General features: G+C 41.5%; 1 protein-coding gene across 1 annotated transcript in view; it reads right to left on the bottom strand.

Annotated features, from left to right (window-relative positions):
* The window catches only part of LOC122803239 (breast cancer type 2 susceptibility protein homolog), a 675,913-nt gene that overhangs the window by 226,884 nt on the left and 427,026 nt on the right, over positions 1–22,003 (bottom strand). Inside the window, exon 9 of the mRNA XM_044072837.1 lies at positions 21,058–21,224. Within this exon, the coding sequence (XP_043928772.1) occupies positions 21,058–21,224 (167 nt within the window). The remainder of the gene's footprint in view (positions 1–21,057; positions 21,225–22,003) is intronic.

Raw genomic sequence — 22,003 nt, 5'->3', positions numbered from 1 at the left:
ATACTTTTCTGTTTAAGTAGTCCCATGATATGCTGTTGACATTTAAGCATATGAAATTGACAGTTTAAAGCCCTGATTGCCAAGGTTGCAGAAATGTAAACCTTCTTACACCATCTATCCAGAGCCCTGGAATCTCTATCAGAAGGGATAGGATTTTTAGCAGTAGAGGCATTAATGCCCTTGGGACCCTGAGAAATGGTTTCAGGATCAGCAATAGGATTTTTGAAAAGGAATTTGTGGGAGTCAGGAACCCTGTAGTATCTGTCTGGCTTATAAGGAGCCAGAGGTAGAGAATCAGCAGCCATACTAGATTCTGAAAAAACATCAACAACAATGTCTAGAACAGGAGGTATAGCCAAAGGCCTATGCTGAGGAAGAAAAAGAAAATCCCCAAGTCTCTTTTTAGATTCAGAGTAATCCTGACTTTCCCAGTGGAAATGTTCCCTTAAGGTATGTAAAGTTTCCCCAAAAGAAAAATCCTCGGGGGGGGGGGGGGGGGCAGAAGGAATGGAATCTTCTGCATCAGAATCCTCATAAGTAGGCATAGACGAATCCTGTTCATTGGAAGAGTTAGAAGAAATGGAATCCTGTTCAGAAGATTCATAATCAATGTCTTGCCTAGGCCTCTTAGGACGGGGTTGGCTACCCCTGATCAGAGTAATTAAATCTTCAGCCATTTTGATCATTTGTTTTTTAGGCATAGGGGCCTGCACATGTAGCCCAGGCGTCGTTTTTTTAAGACACAGATTTAGATTTTGGCCTTAGTTTTGAAGATGGCGTCGGTCTAATATACAAATCTGTAGGACTGAAAATACCCTCAGAAGCCGGTGCCTGCACAGCGTCTCCGGACCCATCTAAGGTAGAGACATCCATAATTGAAGCATCTCGCGGCATACCGGACTCCGAACGGGTCTCAGTAAAGGCCTGCAAATCAGAAGAAGTGGGTATTAGGGGCTGCGAAAGCGCCTCACTGAGTACTGGCGACTGGCTTAGGAGAAGCGTCAGTTTTGGACCTCGACGGTCTGTCTTTTTCACTGTGTTTTTTAGATATTCCGGTAGTCGGATTGCTAACCGACGACATTTCTGGATAATTAAATCGTGAGCCAAAGTATTTAGAAGCAAAAATATACCGATGTTTAATAGTGCGCTGATTAAATTTAGCACAAAACCAACAGCAAGGCACCTTGTGGTCAGGGCCTAGGCAAGGAATAAAGTACAAATCAAAATCCTTATGAGGTATTTGCTTCCCACAAGTAATGCAATTAACTTTTACTGACATCGGTAAGGAGCAAGAAAAAGTTTCCCCAATGGGGTGCTTAGCTTTTAGTTGAAGACTTCGGTTCTGAAACTCGAAAATGAAAATTTCAGGAGTCGGCCGACCGGCACTTGCGAACTGCTTCTGCTTCGGGCACCACGCGGCAAGAAAGACTGAGATAATGGCGTTGGCTGCATGTTTTATACCCCTGACGTCATGGAAGAAGGGACAGCAACAGACGCAGGACCCAAGACTTTGTTAATCAGGCTGAGGGCAACCTGCCAGCAGATTACCCAAATGTAATGACTGCAACAGTGAAACACGAAGAACATCCAGTGTGTTTTAAGATGTTTCTTGAGCCTTTGTTTAATGAGTGGGAGGGAGGGTTGTAAAGTTAGATCGGGTGGCAGAAGGTTTCAGTTTTTTCCAGCAGTATTGGAGAACAAGGAGTCACCATCCAAGTTATTAGACTTGCTTATGCTAGCAAGAAGTTTGCTAGAGGAGTGTAAGGAGTTGAGATTCCTATAAGGGGTGATAAGGTTGGAAAGTACTGGGGTGTTGTTTGGTTGGAAAAATAGCTTATGAACAATGGTAAGTTGGGAGAGTATCAAAGTTTTTTTTTTAGTTCTAGCCAGTCTAGTTGCTGTAGGTTCTGACAATGGTGAGTTCTAAATGGGTTCCCAGTGGCAAATCTAGCTATATTATTATAGGAGTTAGCTAGTTTGATGAGGTTACTTTTTTAGGTTACTATACATGGGTGAGGCATACAGAATAGTTGAGATTAAATGGGAGTGGGCAATTGTAGTTCTGGATGTTGGAGTTAAGAAGGGTTTTATTCTACATAAGGAGCCCATTTTTCTATTTACTGTTTTAATGGAATTATTAATATGGTTATCAAAGGTGAGGTTACTGTCAATTGTGATTCCTAGAAGTTTGGTGGTACAGTCTGGGGATATAAGGGTGCCGTTATTGGATTTGATTGAGAAATGTATGGGGGGGGGGCTTACTGTTAGGTATAAAGAGTAAGAGCTTGGTCTTGTTGGTGTTCAAAAGGAGGCAGCATTTCAAGAACCAAGCCTCTACTGTGCTGAATACTTTCTGTGTTAGAGAATGTAGTTCAGATATAGAGTTGGCAAAACAAATGAGCATAGAATCATCTGCATATTGTATACAGGTGGCTTGAGGGATTGCTACATGGAGGTCATTGATGAACAAAGAGAAAAGAAGAGGTCCTAGAATGGAGCCCTGAGGTACTCTGAGAGAGACGGGCAGGTGGGAAGATAGCTTATTTTCCCAGAGAACTGCCTGTTGCCTATTAAGGTAGGACTTGAGCCAGAGGATAGCCTTGGTGTATAGAGAGAGGAATTCAAGGATGTTCATGAGTAGGTGTGTGGTTTACCATGTCAAAAGCTTTTGACAGGTCAATAAAGAGTGCAGAAGAGAGGCTATTGTTATTACAGTTATAGTTGATGGAGTTGATGAATGAAAGGAGAGCTGTAGTGGTACTATGAAATGGTCTAAAGCCATGTTGACAGTTAGCTAATGTGTTGTGTTGGGTTAAGTGGTCTATTAGCTGGTGATGAATGCATTTTTCCATGACTTTAGTTAAGGGTGATGAGAGCTATGGGTCTGTAATTGAAATAATCATTAGAGTTACCACCTTTATGTAAAGGCATTATGTGGGAGATTTTCCATATGTCTGGGATGATTCCCTCATTTATGGTTCTATTTATAAGGATGGATATAGGATATGCAACTGATTTAGCTGCTTTTTGCAAGTATTCTGATGGTAACTGGTCTGCAGAGGGGGCACATGGTTTAAGCTTTTGGAAGATTTTTTGGATTTAAGTAGTAGAGATGGGTTGTAGTTGGAAGGTTGGTAGAGTATCAGGTAAAGAGACAGGGAGACTAGCGTTGTCTGTGGATAGTTGATGGGCTAAAGATTGTATGGTGTCTGTATTGAAGGCGTTGGCAGTTTGCTGAGGGGTATTATTATCAGCTCCTAGTGGAGAAGGTGTGCTAGAGTGCCCAGGGTGTAGGAGGCTATTTACGCTTGACCAGAACTTTTGTGGATTATTATGGTGGGTTTGCTGTAGTTTCCAATAGTGGTTATTTTTGTCAGCGAGTATGGCTCTTTTTGTAATATTTCTCAATTGTCTAAATGTTTGTTGCTCAGAGATAGCTCTGGTAGCTCTCCACTTAGCCCAAGATTTGTTCCTTAGCAATATCTTTTGTTTAGTGTCTTTTGGCAGCCAGGGGGCTGTCTTAGACTTCATTCTAATAGACCGTTTGGGTGCATGTTCATCTAGGGATTGTTAAGCATTTACAGTTGAAATATTTAACAGCCTCTTCAAGTGGGAGAGTTTATTTTAGAGGGGTCCAGTCACAGGCATTAAGTTAATTTTGGAAAATTACAGGGTTAAAGAATTTATGGGACCGTGAGATCCTGTACATGGGGGAGTTAGGAATATAATTTTTTGTCTTATAATGTAAGTTAAAGTATGATCACTTACATCATCAGGCAAAGTCCCTGCTTTATAAGTTTGTTGTTGTCTGTTAATAAGAATCCAGTCTAAGATACTCTCTTTTTGTTTGGTTTGTTAATTCTAGTAGTGGTGGAGATTGTTTGACTGAATCCATGAAGATTAATATGTGAGGAAGGGTTGTCAGTATTGACACACTTCCAGTCAGTATTGAAGTCACCTAGTATAATTGTTTCCTGTGGATAAATAGTAGATACCCAGCTTAGAATCTCCTCTATAGTAGTGCTATTATTACCAGGCGGTAGATAGATACAGATGATGTTAAGGGATTTTCTAGTATTGAGTTGAAATCTAGAGATAAGGGCCCCCACCTTACTATCTTGGGGGGTATAGGTTATTGAGATCTGTAATTCAGTTTTAAACAGAAGGGCTACTCCTTCACCCTTATTGTTTTGTGCGGTCATTTCTCAATATATTATAACTTGAGGGGATTATCTCAATGTCCTTAGTTCCTGGTTTTAGCCACGTTTCTGTAAGACAGAAGATATCAGAGGAATGAATGTCAAGAAGGGCATGGAGATGGGCAACTTTGTTGCTAATACTGCGGATATTAAGATGTCCTATTAATAAGGAGTTGGAAAGACTGGTCAAGGTAGGTATGGTGGAGGGAGTGGTGCTGTGAGTTGTTACTGTGGAAACAATGGTTGGGCCTGGGTTGGGGTGGATGTCACCATCTTTTAAGGTGGGAGCTTTTAGTCTAGAAACTGGGTTATAGATGAAGATAGGTACATATTTTAATTTCTTTACAGTGGAGTTATGGACTTTAGTGTGTGTGAGGCAATGGTATTTGGCTAGCAGGTAGCAGGGAGTGGATGCAATATTTATTTGAAAATGGGTAAGAGTAGAGTTTAGAATGGCCATTTGTTTTTGAGAGTAGTTGTAGTGGAAATATTTCACCTTTTCAAAGGAGGTGAGGAGATAGGCAAAAGTGAGTACTGGTATAAGTATGGCTATGAGTATTAGTTTGGTGAACTTTATTGGTTGCAGGCATATTACTCGGATTATCTGTACAGCTGCAACAAGGTTACTGGTTCAACTGCAAAAAAGATTGGTCAGGGATAAGAGAAAAGTAGAATTGGCAGTAGGTAAAGTCTTAGAAGGAAGAATTGGAATGGAAAAAGAATAGTGAGAAGTAGTTAGGGTAAAGGTACTGGATAAAGTTGGAATAAGAAGATAGGTGGTAGAGGAGGGGGGAGCTGTTAGGTTGTCTAGATTGGTTGAAGCAGAGGATAGGTAGGGTAGGGGAGAGGGTATGGTTTAGGAAGTATAAGTGTAGGACCACTGGGGATGGGTGGGAATTGGGGGTAGGGTAGGGGCACGGAGTGAGCCCACAGGGCAAATGGAGCGGGGTAGAGCCTAGAGGACCAGTGCAGAGGTTAAAAAAAAACAAGCAGCAAGGTAGGGAGGTGAGTTCTAAGTAAGGTATCTAGGATGGTAGAGCGAGTGGAGAGCAGATAAGGGTAGATATAGTATAGGGATAAGGTATAGGAGGTAACTGAGGCAGAAAGAGAGAGTCAGAAACCAGTTTAATTACTAAAAGCTTACAGCAAGTAAGAATTGGGGAATAAAATGGTACTACTGCCCTCTAGTAGTTACAGTAGGTACTATATAATAAAGCTTACCCCGTAGCGAACAATTTGCCCAACAAACCCCTTCTCCCAACACTACTTCCTTACCAATCAAAAACAAACCACCTTTTTGCTGCAACCTGTAGCAACAGATACAATCAAGAAACTGCTTATGAAACTAAAGCCCACCACTTTAGCTGCTGACAATTTACCAGCAGATTTCCTAAAGATTAACAGCTGAGGGTATTACCTACTCAGTATCAATTCCTATTAACTAATCCTTAATAGAACACCAGGTCCCTAAGATATGGCAAACCTCTCACATTATACCACTTCATAAATGAGGCCCATCAACCGATCTATCGCCCAATTTAATTCTTATCTACACTAAGATCTGAGAGAGAATCGTTCACAAACAAATCACAGACTTCCTACATAACAATAAACTACTAACCAATACCCAACATGACTTCCGTCCATGTAAGAACACTACTACTGCACTAATAACATTTACTAATACTGTCAACCTCCACAGAAACAATGGTAATTATGTACTCTCTATCTTCCTCGACCTATCAAAAGCCTTTGATATGATCTCGCATAATAAACTTCTAAATGTCCTCTCAGAGTTAAACCTAAGTCAATCTCCCTTTGCTGGTTGCAGGATTACTTAACCTGGCGACAGCAAGCTGTGTGTTGGCAACAAACACTATCACCTCTTCTTCCTGTGACATTAGGTGTACCACAAGGCTCAATTTTAAGCTCTCTTCTCTTCTCTATATTCACTAACAACCTATATATCCCACCCCATAACCCTCACTCATCCAGTATGCGGACGATTCAACAGTCATATGTGCAGCTACTACTATACAACAGCTTTGAATACTAACATAACAAGCTTTCCTATCAGTAGAGACATGGCTAACAAACTCCCTACTAATTTTGAAACCCCCAAAAAACGAACTCATGATTTTCCAATCCACTAAGTCGATTGTACCTACTAACTCATTCAACATTTGTTCGTTAAAATAATACAATCTCCCCCTCACCTCGCATCAAGCTGCTAGGAGTAGAAATTGACTGCAAAATTAGAGACATCCACATATGCCAAACAGTAAAAAAGTACATAAAAACTTGGACACTGTATTGAAACAAACATTATTTCACAAACAACACTAAAGCTATTGCCCAATCTCATCTGATTTCTACACTACTACATGCATCTCCCATATTCACAAATCTAAGAAAATCAGAATTAACAAAACTTGAATCCTGTTAAAACAAAATTGCCAGATATGCCACTAATTACCCACCCAGAACACACCACTGTATCTCACTTAGACAACTCAACTGGCTGGAACTCTCCCAACTCCTTCTCTTTAACCAACTACTCATGGCCCATAAAATATTTTATCAAGCAGAGAAAACACCGGCTCTGCAAAATATACTTCAACCATATTCCTGTGCCAGAGCTTTACACTCCACCAACAAACCACTCAAGATTAACACAGTAAAAAACCTAGCTGGAGAATCACTGTTCTCTAATTATATAAACAAAGTGTGGAATGCACTTCCATTTTAAATCTCAAATACCTCAGCCCTGACTCAATTTAAAAAAATGCTAAAGACACCTTCATAACAAGTAGCTCTGCCCTTGCTCTATTCCTGACTAAACCATTTCTCTCTTAGAAAATCAAAACAATTCTACTGCACTGATACTAACAATCACTTATATTTACTGTAGATTCAATTACCTCGGATGTCAAACTTTGATTTTTGAATGACTGCTTAGTGGCTGTATGTATGCATATACAGTGTGACACCATTCTATCTTTGTATTATGCCTACTTTCTTAGATTCCCGAGTGTTAAACTCTATATTCTAGAAACAGCCACACTCTGTAATCAACATTGTCACAGTGCTAATTTGTTATATTGGGTATTTTGACTGTACAGAAATTATCAATGTGCTATCAATATTTTTCATTGTTAAAATAATATACTGTGTAATGTTTGTTCTGTGTGGAACTTTTCTTCCCGGGCCTCCACTGAAAAAGGACATATGCCCAGTCGAACTTTCCCAGTAATCAAATGTAAAATAAAAAAATAAATAAATCTAGAGTACGCTCGTACAAAGGCAGAGAAAATTAAAATAATTTAAGAAAAATTAAGGCAGAAAAGCAAAAAATATGACACTTGATTATTTCACTCGAGCTACTAAAATAGATAAGTCTTTCACCTAACGGCAGCAAACAAGATCTGAGGTAATGGGGAGAATGCAATGTGGGTAAGGGAGAAGCTAGAGAATTTTGGATTGCAACGAGCTTTTACAAGTGGCCAAGTTGGAAAACCCATCAGTCAAGGATGGAATGAAAACTGACATCAGATAGAATATTTTAATTGTTAAAACGCTTTTCAGTTTTTTTTTTTTTTTTACTTTACAAAATGCCACAGTTGATACCATTTAATCCTTTTCACAGGTAAGTGCTCTCACTTCATTTGTTTCTTTATTAGAGCAATGTTGCAGAGTCAAATAAAAATATTGAATCTTTATTATTCTTTTGCTATTTAACTTTTGCTCATGTAGAAGCTTTAACAAGTTATACAAACATTTTCAGTTTTTATTACATCTAATTACCAATCAATATCATTCCATCAGACTCTCAACAACAAAATTCAATCAAGAAAAGAGGACACGAGGATCCTGTCTACAGTGAATCTAATGATTCAGTTAGCTTACGTAAATAATCCATAGGATTTCAAAACACGGTTAATTAAAACAAGAAGTAAAGGTTTAATGAGTGTTCTTAACTTAGTTCACACATTCTTGCAAAAAGACCATCCTTGATCTAGAAGTTAAATATGATGTTAACATTAACTGGAACCTATGTTCCTCAGAGTCCAACCCCACCCATATAAATCTCCATGGATTCTCACAGACCATATCTTCCCCCACCAGAATAGGGAATTCTAACCAAAAAGAGAGTATCCTGGATTGGATACTTATAAACAGTCACCCCCATATGTACATGTCTGGGACCCATCCAAATGACCTTAGTGATCACCTTATCACATACATAAGGAAAAACAAAGCAGTAAGCTTTAAACTGCCCATGTATAGGTCAGTTAGAAACAAGAAACATTTTGACCTCACAAAATTTCAAATGGAACTTAAATCCTGTAATTGGTCAACTCTTAAGTATCTCCCCCTAGAGGAGGCAGTAACAAATTTTAATACCACATTTCTAACCATACTTGATTCTCAAGCCCCAAAAAGACTAGTCAAAACTAAAACACAAATAGCACCTTGGCAAACACATGACTCCAAATCCAAAATCAAACCTAGAAACAATACTTGGAACAAATGGCGCACAACCAAGTCACCCCTAGACCGTATTAAATTCCAACAGCAAAGAAATGAGACAAAAAAAGCCATATCACTTGACAAAAAAATTATTACTGCCAACTACAATATAAACACCAAAACAACCCTCAAAAGTTCTGGACGGGTTTAAATAATCTTCTCCATCCAGGTAAATCCTCCACTCCTACCCCAGGAATGCTATGTGATAAAAACCCAGAAGAAGTAGCTAATACCTTTAATACTTTCTTCACTGATACTATCCAATCCTTAGCTAACCAACTATCCGCTACCAGCTCCCCAATAACGGATTCCATCCCTAAGACTCTACCCTCCTTCAACCTCCAACCTGTTTCCACTTCCTTGATATGATCCTTACTGAAGAAGCTAAAGCCAACTACCCTCTCTGCAGACCTTCTCCCAGCAGAATATTTGCAAAAAGCTGCAGATGTCGTAGCTTACCCCATCTCAATCCTAATTAACTGAACCATAACAGAATCCACAATCCCCTCAATATGGAAAATATCCTATGTAATTCCACTCCACAAAGGCAGCTCATCCACAGAAAGTACAGTTTTGTACCTACCATAAATGTAGATGTTCGAGTGCTAATACAGCTGCAGTCATAACAGATGGGTTTTCCTGCCATCAGGCGGGTCCTCGGTAGGCCGAATTCCAAAGTCTAGGTCCGGCGTCGGATGTCGTTGCTTCTTCCCTGACGTCGGTGCGACAGGGGTATAAAAGAACCAGCCAACGCCATTTTCTTCAGTTTTTCTTGCCCCAGATGTCAGGTGCCCCCAGAATGAAGGCAAAACATAAATTTATGTAATAATGCAAATGCAATATAATCAAAAAACAGTAGTTGCCAGCAAATACACCATAAAAGAATACCCCAATGAGGTTGTATGAGGAGGTGTTAGCCATTAGGCCTGTCCCAAGAGGGGAAGGAGGGAGGGAAACCTGGACTGCAGCTGTATTAGCACTCGAACATCTACATTTATGGTAGGTACAAAACTGTACTATGTTCATCGTGCATACAGCTGCAGTCATAACAGATGGGTAGAATCCCAAAGCTAATGAAGGGGTGGTAGGCACTAAGTGGAACTAGGAGGAGCCAGGATGCCCTGCAAGACTGCAGTGGCAAAGCCCGCTCTAGTTTTGGAGTATAATGGTAGGTGATAGTGCTTGGAGAAAGTATGTACAGAACTCCAAGTGGCTGCTTCCAAAATATCTTTGGTAGGAACCCCCCTGAGGAAAGCTGCAGAGGTAGCTGTGGCCCTTGTGGAGTGAGATCTGATGCCTGTAGGTACAGTTTTACTATGAAAAGAGTAACAAAAGCGTATGCAGTGGGCTATCCATTTTGAGATTGTCTGTTTGGAAATAGGCTTTCCTTGAGCACCTGCAGCATAGGACACAAAGAGTTGCTCTGATTTTCTGAAAGGCTTTGTTCTGTCCAAATAATAACAGAGCTGTCTGTGAATGTCCAAGGAATGTAGTAGTCTCTCCCCTTTGTTTTGTGGATTAGGGTAAAAGGTAGGCAAGTGGATAGCCTGATTCAAGGCTACCCTGGATACTACCTTTGGCATAAATGAAGGATTGGTTCGTAAGGAAACTCTGTCCTGATGGAAAATGATGAAAGGCTGCACAGCCATGAGGGCTTGTAGTTCCGAAACCCTGCGTGCTGAGGTGATAGCTAGAAGGAAGGCTGCTTTCCATGACAGATATTGCAGATCTGTTGAAGCAGCTGGCTCAAAAGGAGGCAGGGTTAGTTTTTCTAGAATAAAATTGAGGTCCCAAGCAGGTACTGGTCACTTACTTGGGGGTTTTATATTCTTAGCTCCTCTGAGGAACTGTCTTAAGAGAGGGTGAGAGAATAAAGCAGGATCAGTGTTGTACTCTGCAGAAATGGCTGAGGCATGGATTTTGATGGAGGAGAATGAAAGTCCACTGCTTAGCAGCTCGGCTAGGTACTGTAATATTTGAGGTAAATTCAGTATCCCAGGATTCTGACCCTTTTTCTGATGCCAGGCACAAAACCGTTTCCATTTTGCGGAGTAGGCTTTTCTAGTAGAAGGCCTTCTGGCCTCCAAAATGACATCCTGCACCTCCTTGGAGAGTAGGGCCTGCTGTGAATTTAAGGAATCCTCCATGTGGCTAGATTGAGTGTTTTCAGCTGACTGTGAAGTTTTTTGAAGTTGTGCTGAGTCAGTAGAAGAGGCATTAGAGGCAGGATCCATGGTGGGGAATGCGTCAGGCTCCTCAGGAGTGGGTACCAGTGTTGTCTTGGCCAGTCTGGAGCAATGAGAATCATCTTTGGTCTGTCTGCTCTGGCTTTTAATTGAACTTTGGGCAGCAGTGGAAGAGGTGGAAAGGCATAAACTGTCATTGTTGTCCAACTGAAAGAGAGTGCGTCCACTTTCCAGGCCTGTGGATGAAAGGTCCTTGAGCAGAATTTTGTCAATTGGTAATTTCTGTGGGTGGCAAAGAGATCTATGTCTGGCCTTCCCCATGCTTGAATTATCATTGTAAAAACTTGAGGATGCAACTTCCATTCGTGTGGATCTGTCATATTTCTGCTCAGGTTGTCTGCCAGCGTGTTTTCCTTGCCTGGCAGGAACTGTGCTTGAAGTTGGATTTGTAATTCCAGAGCCATGTTCCAAAGAGACATGGCTAGCCTGCATAGGGGGTATGAATGGGTTCCTCCCTGTTTGTTTATGTACCACATCACTGTGGTGTTGTCTGTCCTTATCAATAGTTGGCCTGGATGCAGTAGGTCTTTGAAAGCCATAACAGCATTTATTACTGCTAGCATTTCCTTTTGATTGATGTGTAGGTGCTTTTCTTTTTGTGACCATTTGCTCTGAATGCACCGATCTGTGATGTGCGCCCCCCAGGCGTAGTCCGAGGCGTCTGTTGTGAGGACTTGATTTGCTTGAGGCTTGCAGAATGGGAGACCTATGTTTCTTTGGCATGCTTGAGCCCACCACAGAAATTCCTTTTGAAGACATGGAATCAGTGGTATGATTGTTTCCAAACTGTGGCTGTGTTGAGACCATAAGTTTTTTAGGTACCACTGAAGTTTCCTCATATGCAGCTTTGCACATGGGATTGGCAGGATGCAAGATGCCATGAATCTCAGAGCCTGCAGGATTTTCCTTGCAGTCAACCTGGTGAAGGTTGCCAGTTTTCTAAAGTATTGAGTTAATTGCCCTTGTTTCCCTGGCGTGAGGTAGGCCATCTGGGTGTTTGTATCCAAGCTGGCACCCAGGAAAATTATTGTTTGAGAGGGTATTAGTCTTGACTTCTTTTTGTTGACTGTGTATCCCAGAGATTTCAACAACGTTATTACAAACGCCAGGTGTTTCAGAAGTGTGTGTTTGCTGTCCGCTTGGATCAGGCAGTCATCCAAATATGGGTATATTTGTATCCCTTGAGGTCTGCAGAAGGCAATTACTGATGCCAGGCATTTTGTGAACACTCTGGGCGCAGTAGATAAGCCAAAGGGCAATGCAGAGAATTGATAATGGGATGAACCTGCAAGAAATCTGAGGTATCTTCTGCAATCTTGTCTGATTGGGACATGCAGGTATGCCTCCTTGAGGTCCAATGTTACCAGCCAAGACTCCTTGCCCAGCATGGGAAGAAGCTGCTGTAATGTGAGCATCTTGAACTTTGGTACGTGTAAATATGTGTTTAGGATGGATAGGTCCAAAATAGGTCTCCAATCTTTGCCCTTCCTTGGTACCAGGAATAGTCTGGAATAAAAACCTTGACCCTGTTCTTGTGCAGGTACCTCTTGAATAGCTTTCATGTCCATGAGATCTGAAATTTGTTTTTGTGCCTCTGCCCTTTGATTGTGTGGCAGGTTTGGCATGCCTCTCATTTTTGGAAGGGCGTGAAAGTGGAATCTGTAGCCTCTGTCTATAATGTCCAGGATCCATTTGTCTTTTGTGACAATATGCCAATTTTTCGAAAATAATGCCAGTTTTCCGCCTAAAGGTGCTGCCATTTGAGCCTTGCTTGGGAAGCAAAGGGGAAAGTCATTGGGTCTGCTTTCTGAATGGCTGTGAACTATCCTCATCCCCTCTTGGTGTAGGTGTTTGCCATTGTCTGCATCTAAATGATCCTTGAGATTGCCCTCTACCCCTCGGGTGCCTGTATCTACCTCTTTGAGGTCTGTCCGTGGCTGGAAAGGACCAATTTTTTGGAGGCCAATTTCTACTGAAGCGTGGGGGTTGTACCTGTAGGAAATCTTTCACTGTTTGCATTGATTTTGCCTTTTCCTCCATTTTCTTTAATACCTCCTCAGCTTTAACACCAAACAATACATCTTTTTGAAGAGGTGCATCTAGTAATTTAGCTTTGACATGATCTGGTAAGGTTTGCTCTTTGAGCCAAGCATGTCTACGTATGACTGATCCTGTAACAGCAGCTCTACATGAGGCCTCTAAAGCATCAAAACCACATTGCAAGGTATGTTTACCCACTTGCTCTGCACTATGCAACAAATCCTGCAACGCCTTCAAGTCTGGTTGTTCAGGTTGTGACATTTTGCTTTTCAACTGAGATAACAAAAACTGTTGATACTTTAACATATGGAACTGAGAGTTTAATGCCCTCATGGTTAAGGTGGCCGAGGTGTATACCTTTTCCCCCCACCTTTCTAAAGCTCTGGAATCTCTCTCTGAAGGTAATGGATTTTTGGCAGTGGAGGCCTTAATTCCCTTGGGACCCTGTGAAATAGTTTCTGGGTCAGCCGCATGGCTTTTGTATAGGAATTGGTGTGAATCAGGAACCCGGTAATACCTGTCAGGCTTGACTGGAGCTGGAGGTAAAGAATCTGGGTTAAGGCTGGCCTCTGAATACACATCATCTAGTATGTCTAAGACAGGAGGTATAGACAGAAGCCTGTGCTGAGGGAGCAAGAGGAAATCCCTGAGCCTTTTCTTGGAGTCTGAATACTCTTGGCCTTCCCAGTGGAAGTGTTCCCTCAAGGTATGCGAGGTTTCCCCAAAAGAGTAATCCTCAGGGGGGGAGACAGAGGGAATGGACTCCTCTGCATCAGAATCTTCAAAAGGGGAGTAAGAATGTTCCTGGTCCTCAGAATGTTCTGAAGTAATGGAGGCCTGGTCCGAGGAAGGGTATTCTTCCTCCACTCTGGGCCTTTTGTCCGAGGGGGGTTGAGAACCCCTGATAAGAGTAATCAAATCCTCAGCCATTTTGAGCATCTGCTTTTTAGGCATGGGGCCTTGAGAGGGGCCCTGTGGAGCTTGTCTTTTAGAATGCATGGCTGCTTTAGATTTAGTGTAAGCCTTAATGGAAAAAGAAGAAGGCCTGAAGACACCTTGAGAGGTGGCAGGCCTGTCTGAACTCTGAGTTTCCCCGCCAAGAGTGGCTTCGGTATCTGTAGTCAGGGTGTGTGCCGAAGAGCCTGCGACCTCGGGCACAGAAGACACCGCTAATGAAGTGTCATCGGTAGTCAGGGGCTGTGTAGGCGACTCGCTGAGAACCGGAGCACCTGTAGCCGGCTTTAGCGTGGTGTCGGTAGAAGTCGCGGACCTCGTATGTCGGTCCTTATCTTTGCGTCGTTTACTCAAAACTGGAGTCGGAGTATCCGACGACATGTTGTAATTAAACTTTTTGCCAAAATAGTGTTGGGCGAACTCCGCCCGACGCTTAATAGTGCGTCTGTTGAATGTAGCACAAAAACGACAGGCCGAGACGTCGTGGTCTGGGCCTAAGCAAGGAATACATTGGGAATGGAAATCCTTATGCGGTATTTGTTTCCCACATGAAATGCAATTATTAACTTTGTCTGACATCGGTCTGAGGTAAGAAAAGTTTCCCCAACAGGTTACTTTGCTTTCAAGAAGTCTTCGGTTGAAAAATATTCGTAATCTCAGGAGCTGGCCGACCGGCACTTGCGAACTGCTTCTGCTTCAGGCACCGCGCAGCAAGAAAGACTGAAGAAAATGGCGTTGGCTGGTTCTTTTATACCCCTGTCGCACTGACGTCAGGGAAGAAGCGACGACATCCCACGCCGGACCTAGACTTTGGAATTCAGCCGACTGAGGACCCGCCTGACGGCAGGAATACCCATCTGTTAGGACTGCAGCTGTATGCACGATGAACATCTATCAAATTATAGGCCAATAGCCATATTGTCACCACTGGCCAAAATCATGGAAAAGTGTGTACACAAACAACTTCTATACTATCTTATCCAGAACAATCTACTAACCAGTTCACAACATGGTTTCAGACCCAACCACAGTACAACTACTGCCCTCCTCTCTTTTACTGACATAATAAACCATAACCGGAATAACAAAAAAATATCCTCAGCTCTCTTTCTGGACCTATCAAAGGCCTTTGATATGGTTAACCACCGACTTCTTCATCACACTCTGAAAACTCTCTACCTAGACAACCAAACACTGGACTGGTTTCATGCCTATATCTCTGATAGGCAACAAGCTGTACTCTGGCAGAATAAGCTCTCTAGCCTCTTACCAAATACCATAGGGGTTCCTCAAGGTTCCATATTGGGACCTCTTCTCTTTTCAGTCTTTATTAATGACCTCTACACAGCCATCCCTGAGGCCACCTGTATTCAATATGCAGATGACTCGACATTAGTTTGTTCCGATACATCTCCAGTTAACCTAATATCCACAACCCAATGCATTTTTACTGCAGTAGAGAACTGGCTATCAGGACGTCATCTGATCCCGAATCCAAACAAAACCAAACTATTACTCTTCCATCCAACCCATAAACCCACTCCCATATCCTTTACTATACAATCCAACAATGGGACTATTATCTCCCCAGACTCCTATACTAAACTATTAGGAGTTACCATTGACAATAAACTTAGATTCGACATGCACATTAACCAAACTATTAAAACCGTTAACAAGAAATCCTTCCTAACTCCAATTGCAAAAGTGGCCATTGCCCGCTCACATCTTCTCTCGACCCTTCTATATGCCTCCCCCATGCTTACTAACCTTAACAAATCTGACCTAAATAAACTCTCATGTTGTTATAATCATATTGCCAGATTTGCAACTGGCATGCCCTATAGAACTCATCACTGTATTAACCTACGAAACCTCGGTTAGATAGAATTACCAAACCTTCTCCAGCAGAACCAACTCACAGAAGCATTTAAAATTCTCATACAACCTGACAACACTCCTGCACTGACAAATTTAATAATACCTTACACCAATCTCAACAGTCTACGCTCATCAAACAGGCTACTTGTACAAACAGTCAAATCCTGTAACTCAGGGGGTGATAAACTGTTTGCCAACGCCATTGGAAAAATATGGAACTCCCTTCCTTTCAACCTCACTCTTACTACCTCCCTAACCCAATTCAAAAAGAGTCTAAAATACCATTTTAAGTCACATTGGCTTTGCCAATGCTCAAACCCAGATTAACTCCTCTTCAGTAAGCCAAGTTCATATTTTTCTTCAGGACTATCCAAATATAAAAACTTTAGACCTTTTTCTCAATTGACCTAACCCCATATTTCCTTGTGAATTTTTCTGTTCAGATATGGAAGCCCTTAAATCTTTGCTAAAAGGTCTGGTGGACTCCAGCCATAAACAAACTCTACAACAAGAGGAGAAAGCTACTACATGACAGAGCAAAATCCCTAAATGGGAAGGCATCTCTGATCAATACTAGCAAAAAACTACGATCACTCATAAAATCATCCAAGGCCAACTTTGAGAGAAAAATCGCTAATGACACAAAAGACAATCATAAAGCCTTCTTTAGCTATGTTAGAAACCTGGGTGGAAACTCCCAGATATGCTCAGAATTAGTCCAAAATGATAAAAAAAATCACTGAACCCACAGGCATTGCCAACATACTGGCAGACAGGTTCAGTGCAAATTTCTCCCCCCCCCCCCCAAAAGGAAAAATATCTATCCCACCAGGGTCTAGCCTCCCAAACCTCTCAGATGCCCAGGTGAGAGCTGCTCTCTCTAAAGCAAAAACACAGCATCAATGGGACCGGACGGTGTCCCCAGCTGTGTGCTACACGAACTCAATGAGGAACTAAACCCACACATAAGGCTGCTGTTTAATCTTAGCCTTACTACAGGATACGCACTCAAAGAATGGCGACGGCAACTGTGGTCCCACTCCACAAAGGCGGTGCTTCTACGGACCCTGGAAATTACCGCCCCATAAGCTTGACGAGCCTTGTCTGCAAAGCTATGGAGAGGATCATAATGGAACTCATAAATAAAGACATTGGGGACCTACAGACACTGGATCCTACCCAATTTGGCTTTGTCAAGGGCAGATCCTGCCTCTTGAACTTGGTCAACTTTTTCGAAACAGTCACTAAGGCCATTGATGAGGGTAAGGCAGTTCACTACAGCCTACCTTGACCTAGCAAAAGCGTTCGACACAATACCCCACTCGGGCATCATAGAAAAGCTCACCAGCTTAGATGTAAACCCATATTGTCACAAGATGGGTTGCAAACTGGCTCAAGGACAGAACACACAGGGTTAGAGTTGCTGGTGCCATGTCAGACTCTAAGCCGGTCACGAGCGGTGTCCCACAGGGCTCAGTCCTGGGCCCCCTCTTGTTCGGCATTTATTTTTCTGAAGTGCAGGCAAACATAGGGGGATTGTGGCTGACAAAATTTGCAGATGACTGCAAACTGGGCACCATAATTGACACTCCATCAGACACAAACATCCTCCAGAAAGGTCTCATAGAAATGGATAACTGGTGCCAGGGCCATGGCCTTAAGCTAAATGCCAAAAAATGTATAGTCATACCCTTTGGGAAAAACAAGGTAACCCCTAATTACCACATAAGTGGTAATCCATTAAACACGGAAGAAGTTATCAGGGACCTGGGGACCCAAGTTGACAGTAACCTCTCTTTTGACACTCACATTGCCAAAGTGGTTAGGAAGACCTTCTACATTGCCCACCTGATCATGAAGGGATTCACATCCAGATCAGGAGAGGTCATTGTACCCCTGTACTCTTCACTTATCAGACCAATGATTGAGTATAACGCCCCATTCGGAATGTACCTTACCCGACACCTGCAGCAGTTGGAAAGACCCCAAAAGTTCCTCACCAAAAGGATAAAGGGGCTCAAACATATGTCATACGATGCCCGACTGAAGAAACTCCAGCTCTATTCAGTCGCATACCGTCTGCTCAGAGGTGATCTGTGCCTGACATACAAGGCCATGTCCAACCCGGAATTAATGGACATGCTCCACCTCAAAAAATCCAAATCCACCAGAGCCACGAGAGCAAGAGACTTAAACCTCAACACGGATATAAATAGGACGTGCTGGAGGGACAGATTCATCACCCAGAGACTCCCTACACTATGGAACAGAATCCCAGTCCATGTGAGGCAGAGCCCCTCACTGACTCTGTTCAAGAGAAATCTTGACGAGTGGATGGGAGATCGTAGGTTTACCCCGGGAATCATCTCTGTATCACTGCTGGACAGAGGCACAGCAAACTAATGGGTATAGTATTCTCATCCTAAGGGGTGGTGAAAGCCACACACACTCTGGCTAGGCTTATAAATGCCCTAGGGCAGATAGCCTAGTATGAACCTATGAACCTAGGTTAGAAAAAGTTATGTTGTGGTCTGTGTCTGTTATTCCTAAGACTTTTTTTATAATACATATATTTCATGTCTTCTCCTCATTTGTATTAATTACTAAATGAAACAATATGTATCTATGTAACATGTATGTAACTTACTGTCAATGTGGAGCTTTTCTCCCCGGGCCTCCGCTGAAAATGGACATGTATCCAGTCGGACCATCCCGGTCAACAAATGTAAAATAAAATAAATAAAATAAAATAAATAAAATAAAATGATAAAATTATGCTGACTGATTCTTAGACACAAGAAAAAAAACAAAAAAGTGTGAATAAAAGTTCAAAGTTCCGACATCAGCTTGAGTTAAAATGACAGCAAATGAATAATAAAGATACAATGTTCCATTTTACTTCTACACACCGCTACAGTAAAGTGACATGCAATCTGAGTGAGCTTCAGTGTGAAAGGATCAAATGACATCAAGTGTGGAATTTTATGATGAAAAATAAAAAGGTTTCTGGTTTGATGCAGTTAGTAGTATTCAAATTAAAACAGCTGTTTTGTAGTCCCCCCCCCACACTTTCTCATTTTCTACCACCTTATTAACACCTTAAGCATTAAAAGGCTACAGCGACATGCCTTTTGAGCACTTATCGCTTCTTGAAGTTGAGCAGAATGGGCACACCCATTCTCCCCTGGTAGCTCCATTAAGTTTGGAGCTGTTAATAGATCTTGGGTCGCCTGGGCTACAATCAGGACTTTTTTTCCTCTATACCATGGAAGATGGCTATACATTACATGCTATTTGGCAATTTGTTTAGTTAAAACTACTACTTCAAGCACCCTTTTTTAGTCACAATCCAACTAGAGTCAAAAAACAGAATGACACTGTATACAATAGGATACAGCAATGTAAACATATTTACAGCATTGTAGGACAGCATCCAGTATAACCTGAGTAAACAATGCTTGCAGTAAGATTTTATGACAGCAAAATATTATATACATACAACAAGAAAGGCGCAGTATTTTTAAGTATTTGAGAAGTCTTAGAAGTGATAAGAGACTAACAGGCATGGAGTAAACAACTTAGGGTAGTCTTGATACTGTTAGGAAAAGTGTGACAAAGTAAAAAAAAAAAAAAATCCTTTACTATGGACTTGGAGTTAAAATAAATCATGAAAGGTAGGTGGGAAAGTATCGAGGATGATGAAAACAATCTCAGAGAGGGAACAGGAATTGTTACAACAACAGAAAACTCTTGAGAGGTGTTGAAGGGAGAGGTTGTTTAAGAGAGTAAGGGAGCTGAAACAAATATTTTCTGATAGGTTGCTATATAGCATACTTTGCTGAAATCACTAAACATGATTTTAGATTTTTGAATGTAGACTAGTTGCCTCCTGACTCCCTTAGCTCATAGGAGGAGTGTATCCATAAACAGTGGCAATGAGAGCTGGGCATTTAATAGAATATAAGATCCTGTGAGCAAAGGACAACTAGCTATGGCTAGATACAGGTGTAATTCTAATCAGTGAAGATAATGTTTTACATGGGTAAACAGAAGCAAATTTTGAGACTTTGTTGTAAACTTGCTCAAACATGAGTTGAAGATTAAGTGAAATCCCAGTTAGGAGATGGGAGGCAGCGCAAGACTTGAATGTGGTAAAACCCATGCTTAGTCGGCTAAAAGTTTTAGGCCTTGTACACTTTGTCCAGTTTCACGTTACTTCTTTTTGGTGCATTTTGTCCCCTGCTGCTTGCCAGCTACCACTCCCTTTTGTTCCCATTCATCAGTGTGAGAGCAGACAGAGGAACCAACAATAAGACAGCCATCAGGGATTTCCAGTTAAGTTCCCTACTACCCCATGCGTGTCCTGGAAGCATTCTCTAGAAGGATGAATAACTGGTGAATCTCTGCACTAACACTCGCTTCTACAAGTAACATAAGCCTGCAAACTACTCCACCTCTTATAATAAAGCACACTGTACATGTTTCTCCAGTCCCCAATGTGAAAAATCAGTATAATGTATGCATTCTGGACAATAGTCCTGCCTCCACTCTTGAGTAAAGCAAGTGGGCACAAACCCTTCACCACTCTCCTTTCTCTATCAGTGCCAGATGCAACAGGTGCCTGAGCTACTAATCCGATTCTGGTCAGCTGGGTCACTGTCAGGGGTTCATCTCTGTCAGTAGATATGGCAAGCTTTATGTTACTTTTCTCTTGCTAGCAGCATTTGTACATAATAGTTAAACTATATGCCCAGAGCTGTACTACACACACACACACTTCTTGCTGCCTCTTACAAATACGAAGAAAGAAACAATATGCGAGGAAAGGTCTTAGAAGGTGCAGTTGAAGAAACCTTTATAATCAACACCATTTTATAAGGTTGACATTGCACCATTTCCATTTTCATAACTACTTATACCCATGTGTTCTGGCCTGGCAGCCAGGCCTACCTGAAGGATGCATGAATACAGAAGTTATACTGGTAACGCAGTTCTGCAGGACTTGCTATCTTAAAAAACGCATGAGACTGAGAAAGAGGTAAGACATAAAAGAACAACCTAACAGTAACAAGAGAATTCTGCACTACTGGGTTCACAAATAAATCATAGGGAATATACTCTAAACTGGGTTCACAAATAAATCATAGGGAATATACTCTAAAATGGTCTCTCATAAAATTTGCAGAGGCTGAAATCTTGCAGGTTACCTGTAAAAGCTGAAACTGAGTTTTCTTGGTTGCTGTCAACTGGACATCAGCGATGCCTGCTCTTCCTCTGCACTGTGATGTAGTTACATGATAAATCCTATATCTTGCACCTTCCTTTAAAAGGGAATGCAGGTCGGGAGGTGGACGCCAAATGTTCAGAATATATTCTGGAAGAAAAAAAAAAAAACAGAGAAATCCCGGAATCTGAACAAAAAACTGAAGTCAAATTAAGACCATTTTAATTCAACACTGCATGAAATAAAAATGATGGCACTGTAAATGGTGTATGGCAAGAATATGGATCTTTTATTGAAAATGATGTTACCATAAGATTTACCAGATCTTGTATGCAAAATTACATACTTTGCAAACGTACCCTTGCATATGGTTCTCTAAAGTTAAAAGTAACACATCCATATTTTATGAGGGCTCAGCTGTTATAATACAACTCTTCTAAGATTCCAACCTGTAACTGCAAGTGCTGTTTCCACATCCATGCAATTTAGAAATTTGTGAATTATTTCATAATAACTTAAATAGTTTTCCGATTTATTTCAACAAACCACCTTACAATGGCATCATTATTTTCTCCATTTAAATGGCAATTCTGCATCATGAAAACAGGAATTTGATAATTTTGTCAGGAAAATGAAGCAAGTCTCATGGACACTCAATATCACAAGCCATGTAACACGCCAATGTCTATAACCTGTAAAAAGTTATGTACACAGTACTTACCATAACATTTCATCTGGGTTGTCCATTTTTATTCTTCCTCAACTGTTGGGTTCGGAAACGATCGTCGGATCCAACTCGGCTGCTACTCTAGCTCATGTCCACCAAAAGGCTCTTGAGCTCCTCCCTTACCCATAATGCACCACACCCTACACATACCAGATCTTGTTTGCTGTTTTACATAATAGAAAGAACTACTATAAAAATCCTA

Source organism: Protopterus annectens, chromosome 5.part1, assembly GCF_019279795.1.
Source record: "Protopterus annectens isolate FY-2018-M chromosome 5.part1, PAN1.0, whole genome shotgun sequence".
NCBI lineage: Eukaryota > Metazoa > Chordata > Ceratodontiformes > Protopteridae > Protopterus > Protopterus annectens.
Note: the sequence above shows the minus strand (reverse complement) of the source record. Positions and strands in the feature narration are given on the sequence as shown.